Raw genomic sequence first — 22,462 nt, forward strand, 5'->3', positions numbered from 1 at the left:
CTGCACGCCTCCCCCAGGCAGGACCTGCTGGGCACACTGAGCTCGTGCAGGGTGGGCTGCAAGACTGTGGGGTTGGCCTACATGGGGTGGTAGGAGCAGAGAGGGGGACCGATCGCCCAGGGGTACATGCTGGGTGTGTCACACTTGGCACCCCTCCCGAATTGCATGAGGCAAGCACTTTCACTTCTGCTTCATGGTCAGGAATAGAGGGCCCCAGAATTAAGATGTCAGATCACCCCACAAATGTGGCGGGTGCCTAGGCTCAGCCCGCTTGAAAGTGGTTCTTGAGGTGAACCTTAAGGGTCAGTAGGAAACGGAAGGGGCCAGATGGAAGGGGTTTTGTGGGGAGCAGGAGAGCCCCCTCCACGCAGCTTTAGTCCCTGGAGAAGCAGGTGTCACCATGTGTCGCTGTGTGTTGGGCACAGGTTGGCGCTGCAGACAGACAGGCTGCATGCGCTGCTATTGCCCTTGAGGACTTTGCTGTCCAGCAACAGAGGAGGGAAAAAAGAAGTAGTACGTGAAAATGGGCTTTTTTAAAAATGGTAAGGTATTACTTTACAGCTGATATAAAAAGATGTGAGCCTGAGGTCACAGAGATGTTCTGGTCTGAGGGCCATTCCGATCTCTCACTTTCATTAAAAACAGCATTATGTTAGGCGAGAAAACCTTTCAGACCCCCAGCCCCATCCCACAGTAAAGGGGACCCCACTGTATGTTGCCTTTGAAGACAAGCTACGGTTCCTGCTCAGGCTCCTGGGGGCCTTTAGCAGGAGTCATCTTTAAAAATTCCTTTGGCAGAAAGCTCATCACTAACAGTGCTGTCTGGTGTCCCGACAGGTGTCGGAGATGGCCGACGATGGGAGCGAGGAGATCATGTTCGTCTGTAAGTGGCCTGTCCTCAGATGCACATGGGCACAGTGCTTGCTGTCTGGGCAAAGCCATGTCCACGTTGTGTTTTCATGATGTAGCACCGCTTTCTTTTACAATTGAAGCTATTTTGCTTGCTTTAGAAACACAGTTTATTACATGAGAAACGCACTGCAGAGGTGTGGTTGTAGAAGAGCCAATTTTCTCAGACCTCCTGGCAAAGGGCCCTTTGCAGGGAGTGGCAGCTGATTCAGTAAAGTAGACCAAGGGTTTAGAGATTTACAAGATGTTTGATTTACAATAAACAGGCTAAATTGGTGAGTTTTCATTTATTCTCATTCCTTGGGGAGATCATGTTCTCCATCAACATACAGGTGACTGTGCTTTGAAATGTGCTGCACAGCTGGGTCATCTTGGTGGGAGGCATGCCGGTCACCTGTGGCTGGCAGGGAGTCTGCGCTTCCCGGGCCTGGAGCCCCAGATCTCCCCCTGCCGTCTCCTCTGACATCCAGATGTCTGCCTGCAGGGTGTGAGGACTGCAGCCAGTACCATGACTCCGAGTGTCCTGAGCTGGGCCCTGTGGTCACTGTCAAAGACTCCTTTGTGTTAAGCAGGGCAAGGTGAGTGAGCGCCTCAGGCTGTTTTCACAGTCCTGCCTGTCAGACAGGGCGGGGGACTGTGGCGAGAGCCTGGCAGCCTCTCTGTCTGCAAAGAGGGAGGAATAAGAAGGGCTGCAAGAAAGGCCGTCCTTGGACGCCCAAGGGCACCCGCGATTTCTGTCCTGCTGTGCACCACGCAACCGGCCACCAGGAGGCGCCAAGAGGAGTTTCAGAGGCATTAGAGTGTACGTCCCACTCCCAAGGAGCAGCGCTGCCCAGGACGCAACACGGCAGCCACGCAAGGGCTAGCGGGCCGAGTCGATCTGTGTGGCGGGCGCTGCGGCCCAGCTTGTGGGCCTGCTCATTCAGCTTTCTCCGTGGCCAGGTCGAGGCCTGCCATCTGACAGATTCCCGCAGAGGGCAAGGCGGGCTCGGGGGCTGGGGGCGCTGGGCCATCAGTGCCAGTAACAAGGCAAAGCCATTGTGGCTTCTGGAAAAACATCCTCAGGCCTTGTGAGGAGCCTCGGGGGCTCTGCCATTGTGTTTCCCGGAGGGGCAATGTCACCTGGCAGGCCAGAGCAAGGGCTCTGAGCGGCTGCCCAGTTCACAGCCCACGTCTGCCACGTGGGAGCTGTCTGGAGTTGGAGGAGGCTCTCTTCTGTCCACACCTTGGTGGCCTCACCTGTGCAGTGGGGAGGATAACAGTGCCCCTGTGAGGTTGTCCTCATCACACAGGACACAGCGCTTGGCACACGGAGGCGCTGAACTTGTTATCGGTATTATTATTAGAAGGTTTCCAACGTATTTTCCTTGCCTCTTTACTTTTTCTCACCGTGACTTAACTTCTCAAAACAAGGAGATTAATATTTTTGCCTAGAGAGAGTCTCCCAAGCCTCTAGTAATTGCCTGTTGCACACAGAAGTCTGGTGGGAAGAGTAGCCCTTTGTGATTGGGCCCTCTGGCTCGACCATCCTTCTGCCCATTCCTGGGAGGGACTCTGCTTCATCCCGGTGCCCCGGGGTCTGCCCTGCCCCCACGCCTCTGCTCATTCTGGGATCTTGGCCCACATGCCTCCCTCCTCCAGTGTCACATCCTTGCCATTCTCCTAGTTTAGTTATAAAGGCTGCAGCTTCCCCAGTTCATCCTAGCTGGAAACCCTTCCCTCGTTTGAGTGTGGGGCACTTTGCTGTCTTTCTCTGGCACTCCCCTCAGCCAACACGTGCTCAGGAGCTGAGAGTTTCTTGTTTTATTCAATTTCTAGGTCATCCCTTCCTTCCAACTTGGAGATCAGACGACTAGATGACGGAGCCGAGGGAGTGTTTGCTGTAACTCAGCTCGTGAAGCGCACGCAGTTTGGTCCGTTTGAGTCAAGGAGGGTTGCCAAATGGGAGAAGGAGTCTGCGTTTCCCCTGAAGGTAGAGGCTGGTGCCAGCACATTAGCAACTGGATGTTTTCCGACCTTCCTCCTGTGCCAATGGGGAGCTATAACCACTGAGTTTCAGTGATTTATAAATACCTTGGAAACAGCTTTAAATATTATAGTTCTTAATTTTCAAGACGTTTCTTTTCTTTTTTTAGTTTGTTTTTATATCACAAAGGCATCAAAGCTAAGTTAGCATTTTCTGATTTTCAACTTTGCAAAACTTGAGAGTGTATTACATATGCCAGAGGAGACCCAAATTGTTGCCTTTACTTCTCCAGGACACCCTAAATCAATCTCGCAGGCTTTAGGGCATGGTGATTTCTGGGTTTTTTGCAGGAGTGTGTCCGTATAGCTATTGTCACACCTATGCAGAGTAGATGGTACTTTGCAGAGCTCTTTCAAATGGAAGGTGTTTTGTTTAGGCAGCCATTAGACACCAGTACAAACTTTGGTAGCTCTAAAAAGCACATCAAACTGGAAAAAAAATAGCTTTTATGTGAAACATAAAAAAACAAAATGAATGTCAGTTGCAGAAGAGACTTCAGGTACTTAACATAAGACTTGTGGAAGGGCCATGAGGCCAGGGACACCAGTGTTGTTCTGGTTCTGTCCCCGCCCCTGGTGTAGCCCTCTCCCCAGAACATTTGTGTATCTGTGAAACATACCAGTGAGGAACAGGGTGCTGGCAGCCCAACAATTAACCTACAGAGGCGAATGTTTCAGGTCAGAGGGGAAATAGACAACCTCAAATTTTTAGCACCCTTTGAAAAATTCAGCTTACAAGGCAGACTTCAGCAAAATGGGAGAAAGAATGGCATTTGATTTGTTTACAGAAAAGAAAAAGAAAGTCTATTTTATGTGAAGGAATGATGCAAAGAGGCCTAAGGCCAGGCCCCACAAAGGCTTGGGGCTGGTCGATGCACACAGTCTCTGTGAGCATGTGGTTGGGCTGATGCCCTTTGGGAAAGTCTTTTGGTGCCCATTTGGTGTCTTTCAGTGACTGGGTTCTTCAGGTCTGTGTGTGATTTTGAGTTGTTTCAGCACACCCTCAGTGTTGAGCAACTATGTGCCTGGGGGCAGCTTTATGCCCCCTACTGGGGGGATGGAGGCCCACTGGGAGCATGACCCCACATGGCTGGGGGTCCTTAGGCACCTGGTGGCTCTCTCTGCACCCTCCTTTCACTTCCGAGGGCTCCGTCCTTTGAGTGGCCTCTAGCTTGTTAGCAATGGGAAGTCCCTACAGGAAAAGTTCAGGATGAGGGAGAGTTCTTCCTACAGAAGGAAGCGATGATTGTGTCGGAAAATAGGGGACAAGAACCGCCTGTACTCATGCACTTACTTTGAACTTCAAAATATCTGTTTCTCCCCCAGCTCCTTTCCCGCATTTAATCCAAAAAGCAACCATGATATGTTACAGATGACAGCAGGCTTATAAAGACTGAGGAATTTCGCTGAAGTCAGTAGACACACTTGTAACAGAGCCAGGAGAAGGACTCAGATGTCCTGATGCCTTTTGGGACTACAAGTCAAACTCATATAACCTAAATCCCAGCTGGGCCATGTGTAGAAATCAGGTGTCCAGATGACACCTGGACTGGGGGCAGAGTTCAGGTGTCTCAGTGGAAGCTGGACCGGGAGCTGAAGTCAGGCGTCCTCATGCCACTGGAGCAGGAATAGAACTCTGATGGCGCATCTGAAAACTGAGGAGAATCTGAGTGTCCAGATTCTATGCCTGGACCATGAATAGACCTCAGATGTCCCAGTTCCCACCTGGGCCATACATATGGAACTTAGGGGTCCTGATAATTCCAGAAAACAGGTCCCATGTGGAGCCCAAGGGTACAACTCAGGTTTCCTTGTGCTTCCTGGGACAGCAGTAGAACTCAGGTGCCCACCTGGATCACAAGCAGAACTTAGGCCTCCTAATTCCCAATTGGAGCAGGTGTTCCGACTCCCCACCGGGCCGCCCGAAGACACCTGGGCCTTTTGCTCTGTCTGCTGCTTTCTGCCTGTGACCAGCCTGGTCTGTGTAAGCCACATGGTCCCCCAGTGACCCTGCTACCCACTGTAAACCCCAGGTGGGTCCTCTGGGAAGCCTGGCCAGGCTCCACACACTGCTGTCTGCACTGCTTGCTCAGGAGCCCCCGCACACGCATGCTGCTGTGTAGGCCTGGGTAACCCACTCCCTTGCCGTTCATGGCGGCTGTGCTGACCTGCAGGTGTTCCAGAAGGACAGGCACCCCGTGTGCTTCGACACCTCCAACGAGGATGACTGCAACTGGATGATGCTGGTGCGGCCGGCGGCAGAGCCCGAGCACCAGAACCTGACGGCCTTCCAGCACGGCAGCGACGTGTACTTCACCACGTCGCGCGACATCCCCGCCGGCACTGAGCTGCGGGTGTGGTATGCGGCCTTCTACGCCAAGAAGATGGACAAGCCCATGCTGAAGCAGTCCTGCCCCAGTGCCCACGGTACATGCCCAGCTTTCTGCCCTGTCCCCTGCCTCTGTCATGCTGTGCGTGGGTACTGATGGCTTCTTGGTCACTGCAGTCACTGACCTCAGTGAGGGAATCATGCCTGTGAGCTTGTGGGCGTGGGAAGCACCGAGGGGCTGATCTTGACCCCCATGCCTGGGTCTGTTTTCTGCTTGTTAAATATCTGGGCTGATAGACAGTTGGACAAGCTCAGCCCTACACAGACGGCTGGTGGGAAGTTCGACCCTGGCATATCTAGGCACTGAACACCACACGCCTAATACTCAGCTCTGGCCCCAGGGCTCTGCAGAGTAACTCATCCTCCCGTCCTCTAGGCAGGATGAGTGTCCCTATATTTGGACTGCGGAGACAAGAGCACAGAGAGAGGCTAAGGAACCTGCCCCCAGTCACAGGGCTGGGAATGCAGGAGGCAGGATTCGAACCTGGAATCTGGCTCGAGTGATGGTGCTTGTAGCTCCCAGATTTGGGTGTGTGCCCAGGACATGCATCTGTGTGAGTATATGTGTGCGTGTGTGTTCAGAGAAAGCCCTAGTGAAGGTCGTGTGGGAATGCTGCCCAAAGGCAGTGTTCCTGTTGGAAGAACAATCCAGAATGTGCGACCTGCTGGCCCAGGGCCTGGGCCCCACTTTGTCAAGTGCCTGGAGTCTGACTCCTTTCTGCCCACTCACCATGTGCAAGCTGAGGCCACAGGAAGTCTGTGACGCTTGGCAGCTGTGATTAGTTGGAGCGGCGGTTTCCAGTACTCAGCCTGACACCTCCCAGGGGCAGCCACAGTTACTGCTGGGGCCGAAATAGGCACTTTCTTCTGACCCCTAAAAGGGCAGGATTCTGGCAAGGAAATGGTTTCTTTTTTATAATGAACATGATGTGATACAAAACAGCTCTACAAGTGAGTCTGCACACCTGGGAGGTTCTGGCCTGTCACGTGTGCTTGTTGAGGTTGTGGTTAGTGAAAGGCTCCCCAATGGGCCCCTCCTGGTTAAGCACGAGGCAGTGTGGGGGGGGGAGGAGTCCTGGGGCTGCGGGAACAGAGCACCACGCACAGGGCCTTAAACAACAGGGATGGACTGACTCAGTCTGGGGGTCCCGATCCCAGGGTCACGGTGTGAGCAGGGTTGGTTCCTTCTGGAGACTGTGAAGAACAGTCCTTTCTAGGCCTTTCTCCTGGCTTCTGGTGTTGCTGGGACCCCTTGGTGTTCCTTGGCCTGTAGATGCATCCCCCAGCCCTGCCTGTCTTTGCGTGGCCTCTGTGCTCTCGCCCTGTAAGGACACCAGTCACGGGATTGAGGGCCCCCTGTAATCCAGGGTGATCCCATCTGAACTTGATGATGTTTGCAAAGACCCTGTTCGAGGTTCCAGGTGCACGTGAATTTTGGGGGACCACTCTTCAACCCCTTGCAGGCTGGCTGGGGTGGTGGAGTGTGGAGCCTCCGTGGATGCCCCTGGGCAGTGTCAGTGGGGAACCAGCCTCCTGCACTGGACTCTGGTTGCTACTGAGGGTTGCCCCCTTCCCAGAGATATTTTCAGAGGAAGACTGTGACCTTTTTGGGGCAGACAGGATTTGGAGAGACCCGTAGCTGGTCACCTGGCTGCTCCTAGCCCCACCCGGTAGGATTTGCTAAAACCAGGCACGTGGCCTGGCCCCCCACCTGAGGAGGCCCCCCTCGGCGGTGCCCTGCTGGATCAGGCTTCACTTCCCAGCTTGGTAAGGCCGGCGCACCCGTGCTGTCCGAGCTCTCAGAGCCCCTCCTGACCTGGTTTCCCGTGTCCTGATTCCTTGTGACCTGAGCAGCTGGTGAGCGGGGTATCCCCCCGGGACCAGCCAAGGCTGTGCACTGGGGTTTGGGTTATTAGAGGCTGACCTTGGAGTTGTGTCCTGGGTGATGTCACACCCTTCCCTGACTCTCAAGGTCAAATTCAAAGTGAAGATTACTACTCCTTATCAGAGTTAAAGTTCTGTTTGCCTTTTACCTATAGGTAAACTCTTTCAGCTGGAGCTGAGTTTGAGAAAATAGATTCTGATGAAATTAGTCTGGGACTGTGTTGACCAACGCAGCTGCTTCCTAATAGCTCTTATTCTGGAATGCTAGGGTGACTGTGTGATTCCTCCTTTGGCCTTCTAAGAACATAGGACACCATTAATTATGCCAAGATCATGCGGAACTGGAAGGCACTGTCACCCTAAACAAGCTTTTGAATTGGGAAAATAAAGAAGTGACTTAGGTACTTTAAAATTTTAGAAGTACATCTTAGGGTTTTCACTGTCCGTTTGGGGACAAGTGGCAAGGATTTAGAAATGTAGGGACGCCATTGACCATGATCGACTCAGCTGGGTTCCTTGTTTCTTTTGCCACCAATGAGCACTCGGAGCATTTACCCGCCAGTGGGCGCTTACTTCCGCAGCCCCGTGCTCCCCGGGAGGCTTTCCCCAGGGCCCCAGTGACCAGTGACTCCGCCACTGTACCGGCGCCTGCTGGCGAATCAGTGATGACTCACCACACGCCCCACCCAGCCCCTCCCCGAAGCCCTCCCCGCCTTCTGCAGGAGCCCCCTCCTGACACAGGGCAGCTTCTAGAACCCTGCCCACCCCCAGCGCCATCTCCAGTGTGTGTTTTGAGCTCCTCGCCTACCGTAGCCGCGCATGGGGAACCTGCCCCTGCCCGCTTCTTGGAGGCTGGAGTGGAAACCGGGACCTGTGCAGACCCAGAACACAGAGCCAGTGGCGGCTGCCTGGTGCCCATCACCCAGGTCCGACCAGGCGGGGAGGTGGCTTCCCCTGGCCTCAGCACTGAGGCCTCCCCATCCTGGCCCAGGCCTGGACGTGCCCTTGAGACAGGCTGTACGGTGGAGGGGAGGGGCCTTGTGTGGCCACCACTGTGCCTTTGGACCAAAGCGGGGGGCGGGGGTGGGTGGGGCGAACACGGTGAGTGGGGTCGGGGTTCTGTGAGTATGTTCCAGAAGGATGTGCTGGGGCTGACGACAGGTAGCGGTCTTCCCTGTAAATCATTCAGGGTATTTCCGGGGAGCATCAGAAGAGCCCAGCCCCACCGGCTTTATTCTGTCTCCTTTTTGGATTTGCTGCCCCGTGCGTCTCTGTCGTGGTGACCAGCCAGTTTGGAGGTGGCAGGAGATACAGAGAAAAGGTGGCTTCCACCTGAAAGAGCAGTGACGTGCTTCTTTAAAAAACTAATTTTTACTGTTTTCTTCTGGTAGTGCATTTGCTTTTCTAATTTGTCTTGAGCTCATGTTGTTTTTCCTTCTTCACACAAACCTGGGCCTGTTGGACAGATGAAGGCCCAAGAAGCACGAATGGTCGTAACGGGTGAGCATGTCGGGTTCAGAATCAGCTGCCGTGACCAGCAGATTAAATAGAAACACATTTCATACCATTTGGGGAACTAGTTTGAATCACATGTAACATCACCGTTTTAATAAGGACTCCGCATTTATTACTAACATAGTATTTTTAAAAAATCACGTTGACATAATAGTTTACATGTAACAAAACTTACCAGTTCTTCAAGTGTACAGTCCAGAGAGCTTTGACTAAAGTGTGCAGCTGTGTAAACCCACCACAGTCAGGATCTAGAACTTCTTGCTCTATATAGTTTTGCACTCCACCCCCTTGTGACACCAGCAAGCTACTTCATGTCCCTGTGGGTTCTGCCATCTCTCTTGTAGTCTTTTGAAAACCTGTGAGTTTTTATATAGTTGAGGCCATTTTGTTGCTTCCTCTTACTTACACGCTCATTCTTACTTACCATCTTGTCTTCAGTGTTTCCTTGTTAATTCTGTCTCTGTGGCCTCATTTTCGTGGCTGTAATGTGTGGCCTTTTGCTTCAATGGTCATTTAAGTGGTAGTCAAGAATTGCCTTCTGATTGTTGGCTATTTCTTTTTCTTAAAAATTATTTATCTTTTTAAGATCATTTCTGGGAAGCAGAGCACTTCCCTTGATGAGGGAGCAGGTCACGACTAGTTCTCCTAGTTAGTCCCGCCATGTGGGCAGCAGAGCTCCCTGGTCCTTGCTCCAGGTTGGTTTGCATTTGCATTTGTGGGGGTGGAAACCTTATTGCGGGAGACCGCAGCCCATTGCAGTGGAGAAGTGGCCTTGATTCACAGCTAACCACCCCTCGGCTTCCTTCCCTGAGACTCCCACCTGCTGGTGTGCTTTTCTGTAAGCTCCCACATGTGTTTGCAGAGGTGAGTGTGAAGCAGGAATTGGGCTCCAGCTCCCATTTGTCCACAATCTCCTGATAATTTTCAACCAGTGGGTTCCCAGCATGCAAGTGCAGAGGAGCAGAGGCCGGGATGGGGCACCCCAAACACCTGCCGCCTAGGCACTTGCTCCTGATGCAGCTCTGGTTTTAGTATAACAAAAAATGTCATATTGCATTTATATTTCTTCCTTGTTATCTTATGAAGACTCAGAAAATGCATGCAAACCACTACAGCAATGGACTCCCTCTTTTTCTTCTATTCCTTGTAGCCTGATTACTAGTGTTTGATACAGAAAGAGTTGTGCTCTGTTCTGGGACTGTACATATGTGCAGTCGCAATTCTGGATGGTATTTTAAGGACCTAGGAGTTTTGCTGTATGAGTGGCCCTGGATCAGTTGTGATGGCTCATGGGCATCAACAGGCTGTGTGGTGAGAGGGGCCAGAGTGGTGGTGAGGACTGGTGGCTGTGGGCCAGTGTTGCCAGGCTGCCCCACCAGACTCAGGGAAACCCAGCTGGGCCAGGAAATCAGGGACACATACTCTCAGAATGTCCCCAACATTCAGGTCTCACAAGAGCATCAGTGATTTTTTTGTTAAAAAGGAGGCTGCAATTCCCTCTTCACAGCCAGGGCCTCCCTCTGTGTTCCAGGCCATCATCTCCAGGCTATATGGAGTGCCGAGGAGAGGCCGGAGGCTCTGCCCTGGTGGGACAGGCAGCCATATAAATGCAAATTCAAATTAAGTAAAATTAAAAATGCATCTCCCCAGGGCCACTGGCTGCTATGCTGACAGTACAGTTATAGAGCATTTCTGTCCTTGCACATGGGCTCTGGGCACACATTCCTCTACCCTCTGTATGGGCAGTGGGGTGCTAAGGAGGACAGTTTGGTCTGTAGGATGCATTTTTTTCTTGGAGTCTCATGAAGAGATGTGTCTGGCCCCCAGGACTAGCTTCTTGGAAGGAGCCACATTTCCATGCCTGGGACAGGCCCTGAAGCAGGCTGCTGTGCCTCCACCCTCTACGCTCAGTGTCCTCATCCATGAAATGTGGGTACTTAGGAGGACCGAACGAGGGCCTGTGTGTCAAACTCCAAGAGTGGGGCCAGGGAAATACCAACAGGATTCTTCAACAAACTAGAGCAAATAGTTCTAAAATTCATACGGAACCACAAAAGACCCCGAATAGCCAAAGCAATCCTGAGAAGGAAGAATAAAGTGGGGAGGATTATGCTCCCTGACTTCAAACTCTACTACAAAGCCACAGTAGTCAAGACAATTTGATACTGGCACAAGAACAGACCCACAGACCAGTGGAACAGACTAGAGAGCCCCAATATAAACCCAAGCATATATGGTCAATTAATATACAATAAAGGAGCCATGGATATACAATGGGGAAATGACAGCCTCTTCAACAACTGGTGTTAGCAAAATGACAGCTACATGCAAGAGAATGAAACTGGATTATTGTTTAACCCCATACACAATAGTAAACTCAAAATGGATCAAAGACCTGAATGTAAGTAATGAAGCCATTAAACTCTTAGGAGAAAACATAGGCAAAAATCTCTTGAATATAAACATGAGCAACTTTTTCCTGAACGCATCTCCTTGGGCAAGGGAAACAAAATAAAAAATGAACAAATGGGACTACAGCATGCTAAAAAGTTTCTGTACAGCAAAGGACACCATCAGCAGAACAAAAAGGCATCCTACAGTATGGGAGAATGTATTTGTAAATGACATATCTGACAAGGGGTTAACATCCAAAATATATAAAGAACTCACATGCCTCAACACCCAAAAAGCAAATAACCCTATTAAAAAATGGGCGGAGGATATGAACAGATACTTCTCTAAAGAAGATATTCAGATGGCCAACAGGCACATGAAAAGATGCTCCACATCACTAATTATCATGGAAATGATAATTAAAACCACAATGGGATATCACCTCACACCAGTTAGGATGGCCAACATAGAAAAGACTAGGAACAACAAATTGTTGGTGAGGATGCAGAGAAAGGGGAACCCTCCTACCCTGCTGGTGGGAATGTAAATTAGTTCAACCATTGTGGAAAGCAGTATGGAGGTTCCTGAAAATGCTCAAAATAGAAATACCATTTGATCCAGGAATTCCACTTCTAGGAATTTACCCTAAGAATGCAGCAGCCCAGTTTGAAAAAGACAGATGCACCCCTATGTTTATCGCTGCACTATTTACAATAGGCAAGAAATGGAAGCAACCTAAGTGTCCATCAGTAGATGAATGGATAAAGAAGAGGTGGTACATATACACAATGGAATATTATTCAGCCATAAGAAGAAAACAAGTTCTACTATTTGCAACAACATGGATGGAGCTAGAGGGTATTATTCTCAGTGAAATAAGCCAGGCAGAGACAGACAAGTATCAAATGATTTCACTCGTCTGTGGAGCATAAGAACAAAGCAAAAACTAAAGGAACAAAACAGCAGCAGACTCACCGAACCCAAGAAGGGACTAACAGTTGCTACAGGGAAAAGAATGGGGGTGTGGGGGTGGGAAGGGAGGGAGAAAGGGAATAAGGGGCATTACGATTAGCACACATAATGTAGTGGGGGTGGGGGCCACGGGGAAGGAAGTACAGCACAGAGAAGACAAGTAGTGACTCGACAGCAACTTACTACGCTGGTAGACAGTGACTGTAATGGGTTATGTGGTGGGGATTTGATAATGGGAATCTAGTAACCACAATGTTGCTCATATGATTGTATATTGATAACAAAGTAAAAAATAAATAAATAAATAAACCAGAAATAAAAAAAAAAATAAGAGTGGGGCCAGGGATGCTGAGAGTGCTCACCAGGGCGAGCTGGTATATTTGAGTCACTGTCACCCCTCAGGGGCATTCCCCTCTGGGCTGGAGCTGTGCAGGAAGGGCGCTGCTGGGGCTCACCTTTTGTCCACTCCTTGCAGCTGCAGGCATTCCGGAGAACAGCGCCCCTGTGGACTCAGAGCCCAGCCAGTGGGCGTGTAAAGTGTGCTCCACCACCTTCCTTGAGCTGCAGCTCCTGAATGGTAAGGGGTGGTGTTTTTTCAGCCAAGCGGACTCATTATCTGGCTTTGCTCTGCCTGAACCCTCCCTATGGCGCAGGTCCTGTTGGCTGTGTTTGCTTTTTGAGCCTCTAATCCTCTCTAGACTGAGTTCCTTGAGACCCTCACCCAGCACCATGCCCTAGATATGGAATGAATGAAGAATAACAGCCGCTGCATACCAAAGGCCTGTGTGCTCACAGGCGCCGCCTCTTGTGGGGCATCCCTCCCCCTCCTCACTGGGGCCCTGCCATCCGGTTTGCCAGTCCATTCCCAGATTTCTGCGCCCATTCCTGCCCACCTGTTGCCTCGGTCTCTGGAAGTCTTTAAAGCATTCTTCAGTTGGAAAGGGCAAAGTTGTCTTGCTTTCATGCAGTGTCTTTAAGCCACAGTTTTATTTATCCTGAATTGAGCATTTGGCAGTATTCTCTTTAGAAACTGTATTTTTAAGGTATTGTGTTATGTATTCATTACAGACACATTAAAAGTTACAAATATGCTTGAAGAAGAAAATTAAAATCACCTCTAATGTCCTGCCTGGAGGGAACCACACTGCCATTTGGACACGTCCTTCCCCAGTCTGTCTTGGCACATCTGTGTGTAGGCACACTTTTGTTTTTCACAGAACTTGTGCCTGGGGATCCTGCCGTGCTTTTATCATCTAATTTACTTTTTTAAAGTAGTTGTGTTTGGTGCAGTGGACAAGCTTTTATTTTCAAAAGCAATGGAACTAAAGTTTATTTGCCTATGCAGAGGGCACACTCTCAGCAAATACAATTAAACAAACCAGATGGGGGTGGGGGGGGTGGGCTTCCTCACACACCTGTGGCTTGGCTCGCCTCTCCTGCAGAGCATCTATTGGGTCACTTGGAGCAAGCCAAAGGCCTTCCTCCAGCTGGCCAGCACGAGGTGACTCCCGAGAAGGAGCTGGAGGCACCCCAGGGGAAGCCTCCTTCAGTTCCCAACAGTGTCAGTGCCACCAAAGAGCAGAAGAAAAAGCCTCGAAGGGGGAGAAAACCCAAAGCGTTGAGACCAGAGCAGCCTCTAGACATCGTTGAAGACAAAGAGCCAGCAGGTGAGGGCTGGTCCTGGGAGGTGAGTCGGGAGGGGGCTGGTCCTGGCAGGTGGGTCCCAGGGAAGGTGGAGGGACCCAAGGCCGGCCACATCACCTCTTTGCTGGGCAGGGAACTCAACGTGGGGAGGCTGTGTCAAGGCAGGGCTAAGCTTTTGTCCTTTTCTGTCTGTTGGCTCTTTGAGCACATGTCCTAGAGTATGCAGGCTGGGCATGCTGGCACCACCTGTCAAGCAGGGCCCACCTTCGTAAGCAGACCCCAGTCAGGATAGAGAACCTTTCCTTCTCCCCAGCCACTTTCCTCCTTGTGGTCACATGACTCAGTCTTGCCCATCCTGGGATTTCACGTAATTGGCACTCTTCCTGTGCCTGGCATCTTGCAGGCAGCATGTGGGGTAAGACTCATGCACACTGGGTCTGGCCGCTCATTTGCTGTGTGGGTACCCCACTGTCTGCTCAGGTTTGTATGCTGTTTCTGGGCTGTGGTTAAAGCTCGTGCTCTGTGACAGCATCTTCAGGTGAGTGCGGAGGGACCTTTGATGCCCCTTTCTGGGTGTGGCAGTCCCTGCAAGGCCTGTGTCCCCTTGGTCCTCACGTGGCCTCTGCCAGCTCTCCCTGCAGCTTCCTGGCGGGCCTCACTCATCCTGATGATCAGAGGCAATGCTCAGACCCAGCTCCCCCTACCTTCATTACTGACCACTGGGCCATTTCCTTCTTGCCATCTGGGATAGCCCAGGCTTCCCTTTGTGAGTGAGAAGAAATGCTCATTCTTTCTCAGAATTAAACAAAACAGTGCAGAGGGGCTTTTAAGAATATACCCGGCAGTACCCTTTCCTGCTCTGGGTGTGCAGCAGCTCCCAGTCTGTGTCCTGTTTGAAAATGATAGAAGGAGAGTGGCTTCAGCGTGCTCTGGGCAGTCTCCCTACCTCTTTACAAATGGGTAGAGAAGGGGGCAGAGCGCTTATTAAGTGATGGTGTCACTAACATTAGTTGCATTAGGTGAAGTGGTAGAAACCTGTGGCTTAGTGTTTTTGTGTAATCCTCCCACATTTAGTTTTTTCCAGAGATTTGGGCCTAGATGCCTATTACTGTGCTTATTTGATATTTGACTCTTGTACAAAATGGTATCTGCTTTTAAACATACTCAGTATGGCTTTCTAATTAAAAAATTAGTATTTCCACTTCTCTATGAGGGCTGATTTAGTAAGTTAAAAGAGCCCACCTGATATCAAAATGTTTGGTTGGTATGAAAAGGGACTGAAACAGTGTTATAACTGCTGTGGTTTTGAAAAACACTCATGAGTTAGAGCTCCACTTTAGGAGTAATGTTTTCCTCTTGTAAATGTGCAGGTAAGTGTTTGAGTCCAGAATATGCTAGCTTTTCCTTTTTTTTTCTGTCTTGCAATCCATGTCTACAACTTTGGCCTGGCGGCGGGCCCCTTGGGCGTGTCCTCTGGTTCGGTTGTGTTCTGACCCCTGCCCTGGTGGTGACACGGCTTGTCCCGTCCCCTGTGCACAGAGCAAGTGGCAGAGATCATCACCGAGGTCCCACCAGATGAGCCCGTGGCTGTGACGCCAGATGAGCGGATCGTGGAGCTGGTGTTGGGGAAGCTGGCCGCCACCACCAGTGACTCGGGCTCAGTGCCAAAGTAAGGCCTCCTGCAGGGGCCAGGGGGCTGGTTTATTTCTTGTGGTGGGAAGTGGGTGTGCTTCGGCAGCAGCAGCAGGAGCATTCTAGAGCCGTGGAGTGTCCTAGCACATCCCCTGTGAAAGCAGTTGAAAAATATTTTATTGTGGTAAAATACACATGTAATATAAAATTTATCATCTTGACATTTTTAAGTGTGCAGTTTTGTGGTGGTAAGTCCATTCATGTGCAGCCTTCACACCAGCTATCTCCCGAACTTTAACATTTCCCCAACTGACACTCCATCCTTATTAACACCAACTCCTGTCCCCTTCCCCCAGCCCACACACCCACCATCCCACTTTCTGTCTGAAGCTTTGACTGCTCTAGAAACCTCGTATCACTGGGATTTGACCTTTTGTGACTGGCTTCTTTCCCCGAGCATCATGTCCTTACGGCTCATCACATCAGTATGTCCTATCGTTTAAGCTAAATAATACTCCCCTGTATGGCTGGACCACATCGCATTTATCCAGTCATCTGTGCTGGGCACTTGGGTTGCTTCCACCTTTTGGCTGTTGTGAATAATGGCTATGATCAAAACAGTTCTGTATTGGATTTCTGTAACCTGAATTGAATACCTTGCTCTGTTTTTCTTTTTGTGAACAAGGAAAATATTTGTATTTTAGTATTACCTGGGTAAATTTGTTTACTGAAGTTGAATAAGTTGATGGTTTTTTTTTGCGGGGGGGGCCCTTTTTGGAGTGCCTCATAATTGTCAAAATGTGCCTGGTTCTGGAGTCCGGGAACCTATGGAAATACTGAAGACTGAGACCAAAGTGCTGTCAGAAATAGTGTCACCTGTTTATTTTTTAAATCTTATTTCCGAGAGGATTTTGGTGGCTTACCATCAGAAATACATATAATAGGGAGAAGAAATTTAAAAAATCAGGTTCAGGGAGTAGAGGCCAAACCAAGTAAGAAATCATAGTGGTACAGACAGTCTGTCTCCCTGGCTTCCTGGAGGCCGGAGTAAATGTGGTCAGACATGTGGCAGGTACGTAAAACACTGGCTGCTGACACGGTCCCGTCAAGATGTGTCTCCTCGTAGAAGCCCCCCGAGTTGGGGGTGAGGCCGTTCCAAGATGCTTGCAACTAATTTTCCTCTCCAGCAGCACCGTCTGCCTGTCTCACCAGTGCGTCTGTCTGCCCTGGCAGGTTCCCCCACCATCAGAGTAGCACCATCACGCTCAAGAGGAGTTTAATTCTCTCCAGCCGACACGGTGTCCGGCGGAAGCTGGTCCGGCAGCTCGGGGAGCACAGGCGGGTGTACCAGTGCAGCACCTGCAGCAAGGTCTTCCAGAACAGCAGCAACCTGAGCAGGCACGTGCGCTCGCACGGTGAGTCCGCGGGGCCGAGGGCGGGCGGGGCGACGGGGAGGGGCGGGGCCAGGGAGGGCGGGATGATTGGGGAGGGCAGAGCGAAGGAACTGGACGGGTGGGGCGATGGGCGGGGCGATGGGGGTCCTGGAGGGCGGTGCGATGGGAGTGGGGCATGGCGGGCGGGGCCGGCCAGGGAAGGGTGGCGATGGTGCAGGAGAGGGGCCGGGAGGGCGGTGCGATGGGAGCGGGGCGGGGGGGGGGGAGCCTTGGAGGGCGGGGCGAAGGAGCGGGTCAGGTGGGCGGGGCCAGAGGGGGCTGGGTGCTGCCGGAGGGCGGAGTGCTGGGGAGGCGGGGCGTTTGGGGAGGCGCGGCAGGGCAGTGTGGGGGAGGGCAGGGCCTCGGGGCAGGGGGAGAGGGCGGGGCAGGGGGAGAGGGCGGGGCGGGGCGGGGCACGGGGGCATACCCTTTGGGTGCATTGGCTGGGGCTGCCCGGCCGCAGACCCGGCGTACTCGTGTGTCACGTGCCCCCAGGTGCGTCTGGAGTAGTGAATCCGCTTTTATTGGTTTGCATCGAAGGTGACAAGCTGTTTAAATGTGAGGAATGTGCCAAGTTGTTCAGCCGCAAGGAGAGTCTGAAGCAGCATGTTTCTTACAAGCACAGCAGGAATGAGGTGGGTGAGCCGACCATCTCTTTCTGGTCGTGGAGGAGCTGACAGTTCACTGAGTGATCGCGCTGGCAAGAGAGGAGCCTCCAAAGGACGGCCGCCAGCCGAGGACACGTCGAGGTGGCCCTGGCCGCGCGGCCGCCCGGCGGGGAGGAGGCCGAGGCGCAGGGGAATGGGGGGCGGCTGGAGGGAAAACTCCATGTTCCTAAATGGAATCGGAGAGAAAGCCTTGTGAACGCCCAGCCGCGGAAGTTGCCGGAGCGGCCCAGCAAGCGGGAACCCCCTCTTGCCGCTGACGGCCTCCCCTCCCCCCACCTCCAGGTTGACGGGGAGTACAGGTACCGCTGCGCCACCTGTGAGAAGACTTTTCGCATCGAGAGCGCGCTGGAGTTTCACAACTGCAGGACAGGTGAGCGGACCCTCCTGTGACTGGGTGGGAACCGGCGAACTTTGCAGGGGAGCAAAGAGGGATTTAACAAGTATCATCACCTTTGACATGCCCCTTCACTCGTTTGCTTCCAAGTAGTAATGACTTATTCTAAGGACAGAGGGAAACTTCCTGAGTAAGAAGAAATCTGTTTCTTCCTATTACTCAAGAAACTATATGTGCCCCACATTTGAGCCTCCACTGAAGCAGTGGGTTTCATCCTCAGTAAGAATGGTGAGCGGTGGGGTAGAGTTTGTCCTGGGACCTCACTGGTAATACAAAAGGAGGTGGGGTGATACTTTAGAGAGCACTGCCCCACCTTGCCCGCCTCGCCCCCCAGTCCTGCCAGCGTCCAGGATCAGGCCTTGTTGCTGTCTGCGCAGACCGTCTTTGTCCTGAACCTGCCTCTGTCGTCCATCAATCTCCAAAGTGAAATGGAAACTCAGATTGCAATGGAAGCCCTGTGCTTCTTTGAGCCTGTGGCTGAGGGGGGCCACTTTGGGCCTGGGCGCGTCTTTGGCTCTCCGGCAAGCACACCTCTTATACAAATCCCTTTGTGAAGCCAGGCAAGGAGGAGCGAGGAGGAGCCCAGCCGGTGGGGAGAACCCCCTCCCGTCCCTGCTGCACTTCTCCCTGGGCGTCCGGCCGGGGGTTGTGTTGTCTTTGCCTTGTTCCTCTCTCTAGGAATCATAGCAAAAGGTGGGATGGCATTGTGGCAGTCAGCTGAGAGACCTGCCAGGTTAGCCTTTGGTTCCAAGCCCCCTTCCCTTCCTCTTGGCCCATCCATCTGTGCATGCCGCCTGTATGGCTGTGCTGGTTCCTGTTAAGGTGCTGGCTGCCCAGTCTCTCAGAGATCCATAACCAGCTGTCTTGCCAGTGGGTTTCAGCCCTGGGCAAGTTCACTATAGATTCAATGTGACCAAAGAAATGACAGTAGAATGTTCTTGGGATGAAAAGGTTATACCCAACCTTATTTCCATGGTGTCAGATCAGTCACTAAAATCTCATTTGTTCAGAGCGAGTCTGCATGCAGCAAGCCAGTCTCTGCCTGTGGGCCTCTCTACCTGCACAGCCATCCTCTGGGCCTCTGCACACACAGCCATCCCAGTCTCTGTCCTGGTGCTGCCACCACTCCAGCCTCTGCTCTCTTACAGCCTTGCAGCTGTGCCACCATGTCACACAGTACTGGGTGAAGCTGTTTATATAGAGTCAGTAACAATGTATTACCCACACATGTGTAGTGAACTAGCCAACCAGGACCAGGTGAGGATCCTGGCCACAGGAACCTTCATTTTATCCACACCAGCATTAGAGAGAACTCTGCTCCTCTCCCTGCAGGCACCCTGTGCTGTGTCCCTTTGTCCATTTTTCTCTGCTTTGAGGTCTCCTGTTTGAAACGCTGGCTTGTTTCTTCCGTCCTTGGTGCCTTTCTCCCATGGCAGGGTTTTCTGAGTCTCATTTTACCTGAGCTCCAGCATCCATGTCTGTGGGATGAAGTGCCTTTGGAAACTTGTAGATGAACTTCCAGTGTGCTGCACACCTGCATTCTGAGCTCTGCATACTGAGTATTCCCAGGAATCTGGGGGAAATCCACCAGCTCTTTCCATCAATGCAGGATCAGTCAGAGGAGTGGGCTGTGTTTGTTAACAGAGTTGGAGCTCCGTGTGGCCACTCACATGCTGCATGGTCAGAGTGTCAGTGGAGAATGATGACTGGGTCCAACCAGCTGTTTGGTGCAACAGACTCGGTGGAGAAAGAAGTTGGCTTTTGTTACTGTTAAATCAGATGCTTAACTTTCTTCTTTAAGTAGAATAACAGCAGCAGTGAATTGAAATATAACTTTTTTCTAATTTCAAAGGTTAGGTATTACAGATGGAAGGTAAAGGATAAACCTGGAAACAGCCTACTTTCATAATGTATTATTTGTATACTCACACTTTTTTATAGTACTCACATTGAGAGAACATGTGCCTTTGTAGACCACTAAACCAAGAATTTTTATGATGTGGGGAGAAGCCCTTTGAAATGCGTACACAAGTTGTTGCCAAGCTTTCGCTCAGCAGGACCTGTCCTAATGTGGTGCATCTAAATGGTCCTTGACCATCCAGACTGAGCTAGAGAAAGGTTCACACCCAGGCCCTCAAGCAGATGGTTAGTCTGAGGGGAGGCTCACGTGCTGTTGGTACCTGTGGGAGGGAGACTCATTTTGCTGTCAGTGCCTGCAGGAGGCAGTGTGGAGGAAGTGAAAGTCCCTGTGGCCAGGATTCTCACCTGACCCTGGCTGGCTTGCTACACATGTGTGGGTAATACGGTATTATTGACTATATGAGGAGCTCCACCCAGTGCTCTGGGCTGCACGGCTGCAGGAGAGGCTGGAGTGGTGTCAGCACCCAGGACAGACTGAGACCCAGACACAGAGACTGGCTTCCTGCATGCAGACTTGCCCTGAGGAGGACAGGATTCTTGTGCTTGACCTTCTACCGTGGGAATAAAGTTGGGTACAAACCCTTTCACCCCAAGAACGTTCCATTGTTATTTTTTGATCTCATCTAATCAAGATTGAACTTGCCCAGGGCTGAAACCCTCAGGCAAGACAGGCAGACTCACCTGTGCTGTTGGTACCTGCTGGGAGGGAGGCTCACCTGTGCTGTTGGTACCTGCTGGGAGGGAGGCTGTGTGCTGTTGGTACCTGCAGGAGGGAGGCTCACGTGTAGTGTTGGTACCTGCAGGAGGGAGGCTCACGTGTAGTGTTGGTACCTGCAGGAGGGAGGCTCACGTGTGCTGTTGGTACCTGCAGGAGAGAGGCTCACCTGTGCTGTTGGTACCTGTGGGAGGGAGGCTCACCTGTGCTGTTGGTACCTGCGGGAGGCAAGCTCACCTGTGCTGTTATTACCTGTGGGAGGCAAGCTCACCTGTGCTGTTGGTACCTGCGGGAGGGAGGCTCACGTGTGCTGTTAGTACCTGCAGGGTGGAGGCTCACTTGTGCTGTTGGTACTTGCAGGGTGGAGGCTCACCTGTGCTGTTGGTATCTGCAGGAGGGAGGCTCACCTGTGCTGTTGGTACCTGCAGGAGGGAGGCTCACCTGTGCTGTTGGTACCTGTGGGAGGGAGGCTCACCTGTGCTGGTTAGCAGGGCAGGTCTTTAGTGATCTGATGGAACCGACTTTACGGCCCTTCCCAAAGATGGCAGACACCTTCGTCTCTGGTGGTCCTGTCCCTAAGAATACATGTGAAGGAATTTAACAGGAAAAGGAAGGCTTCGATACTCAGGATCACCAAATTACCTACAGTATCAATAATAATGGAGTGAATTGTGTAAACTAACTGAATGGAATATTGTGAAGCCACTTAAACGAGCACGAGAATGTTCTGCATGTTCACATGTACGGCATACTCATGAACATGGGTTCAGGGGACTGTGTAGACGCCTCCTGGGCATCCACCTGGGCTGCGCAGTGGGATCACTTGAGAGAAGCTAAAGAGTGACTGGTGGCGCCCCTTGGGGGCATCAGGCAGTGTCAGGAGACACTTGGTGTCATGGCTGGCTGCAGGGGGCACTTCTGGCACATGGTGGGTGGAGGCTAGGGAGGCTGCCGGTCATGTACAGTGCACAGGCTGACTCCACCACAGAGTGACCAGCTCATATGTCACCCCAGCTGAGACCCCTGGAGGTGGGGGTCCTTAGATGTGCAGCAGACTGAGAATCCCGGTCAAATTCACTCTAGAAAATGGGAACGTTTTCAAGATGCAGCCTTGGGGATTAGTGTTTTTGGCAAACGTTTGCTGACTCTGGGAGCCGGTCAGTGGGCCAGCCAGGGCCCAGCAGTGAAGGTGACACAGTGTGTTCAAGGGCCCCTGCTCTGGTGGGGACACACACTGTGAGCCACGCTATGGACCCACCTGTTTGGGTGGCCTAGGGAGGGGAGGGCAGCTCAACCGGGCACCTCATGGCCTGAGTTCTGGGATTGGCAATGCAGGCAGGCTGGTGGGCAGTGCGGGCCTGCTTCGGCGACCTGCGGATAGAAAGATGTCCTGGCAGGAGCAAGGTTGGGGGACTCTGGTGGGGAGGAGGTTGGGGGTAATGGGGTAGAGCAAAGAACATAGCTGGGAGCTCCGGCTGAGGCCTGTGCTGGGTGGGGGTGTGTGAGTGATAATGGGGTGTTTATCTCTTAAAGGGGCCCCAGAAACAGGACCGTCTGGCTAAAGTTGGGAGAGACCAGGTGGTGGGTGGGCGTGGGTGGGAAGGTGCTGGGGAAGTGGGGAGAAGGGAGGTACTAGGTGGGCTGAGCCCCAGGTGGAAAGAGGGAGGCCCTTCTGAAGCTGCAGAGGAGAGGGGTGGGAGCTGTGGTCAGGTCACTGCAGGGAGGTGAGAGCCCAGGACAGCTGGGGGAGACTAGGGATAGGTGGGGCTCACCAAAGACAGGTGAGGTTGACCAGGAGCAGCTGGGCCCACCAGGGACAGGTGGGACTCACCAGGGATAGGTGGGACTTACCAGGGACAGGTGGGGCTCACCAGGGACAGGTAGGACTCAGGCTCACTAGGGACAGGTGGATAGGTAGGGCTGACCAGGGACAGCTGGGCCCACCACAGACAGGTGGGGCTCACCAGG

At 52.1% G+C, this 22,462-nt stretch overlaps 1 protein-coding gene across 4 annotated transcripts in view; it reads left to right on the forward strand.

Moving 5' to 3' along the window:
• The window catches only part of PRDM15 (PR/SET domain 15), a 77,831-nt gene that overhangs the window by 24,083 nt on the left and 31,286 nt on the right, over window positions 1–22,462 (forward strand). For all 4 annotated transcript variants that reach the window (XM_073231307.1, XM_073231310.1, XM_073231309.1 and 1 more), the window contains exons 3-12: window positions 838–883; window positions 1,394–1,487; window positions 2,728–2,881; window positions 5,109–5,361; window positions 12,564–12,665; window positions 13,531–13,755; window positions 15,272–15,401; window positions 16,598–16,779; window positions 17,338–17,432; window positions 17,748–17,835. In XM_073231307.1, coding sequence (XP_073087408.1) covers window positions 847–883; window positions 1,394–1,487; window positions 2,728–2,881; window positions 5,109–5,361; window positions 12,564–12,665; window positions 13,531–13,755; window positions 15,272–15,401; window positions 16,598–16,779; window positions 17,338–17,432; window positions 17,748–17,835 — 1,360 coding nt within the window. In that variant the 5' untranslated portion in view covers window positions 838–846. The remainder of the gene's footprint in view (window positions 1–837; window positions 884–1,393; window positions 1,488–2,727; window positions 2,882–5,108; window positions 5,362–12,563; window positions 12,666–13,530; window positions 13,756–15,271; window positions 15,402–16,597; window positions 16,780–17,337; window positions 17,433–17,747; window positions 17,836–22,462) is intronic.

Source organism: Manis javanica, chromosome 3 (assembly GCF_040802235.1).
Source record: "Manis javanica isolate MJ-LG chromosome 3, MJ_LKY, whole genome shotgun sequence".
In the NCBI taxonomy this organism is placed as follows: Eukaryota; Metazoa; Chordata; class Mammalia; order Pholidota; family Manidae; genus Manis; species Manis javanica.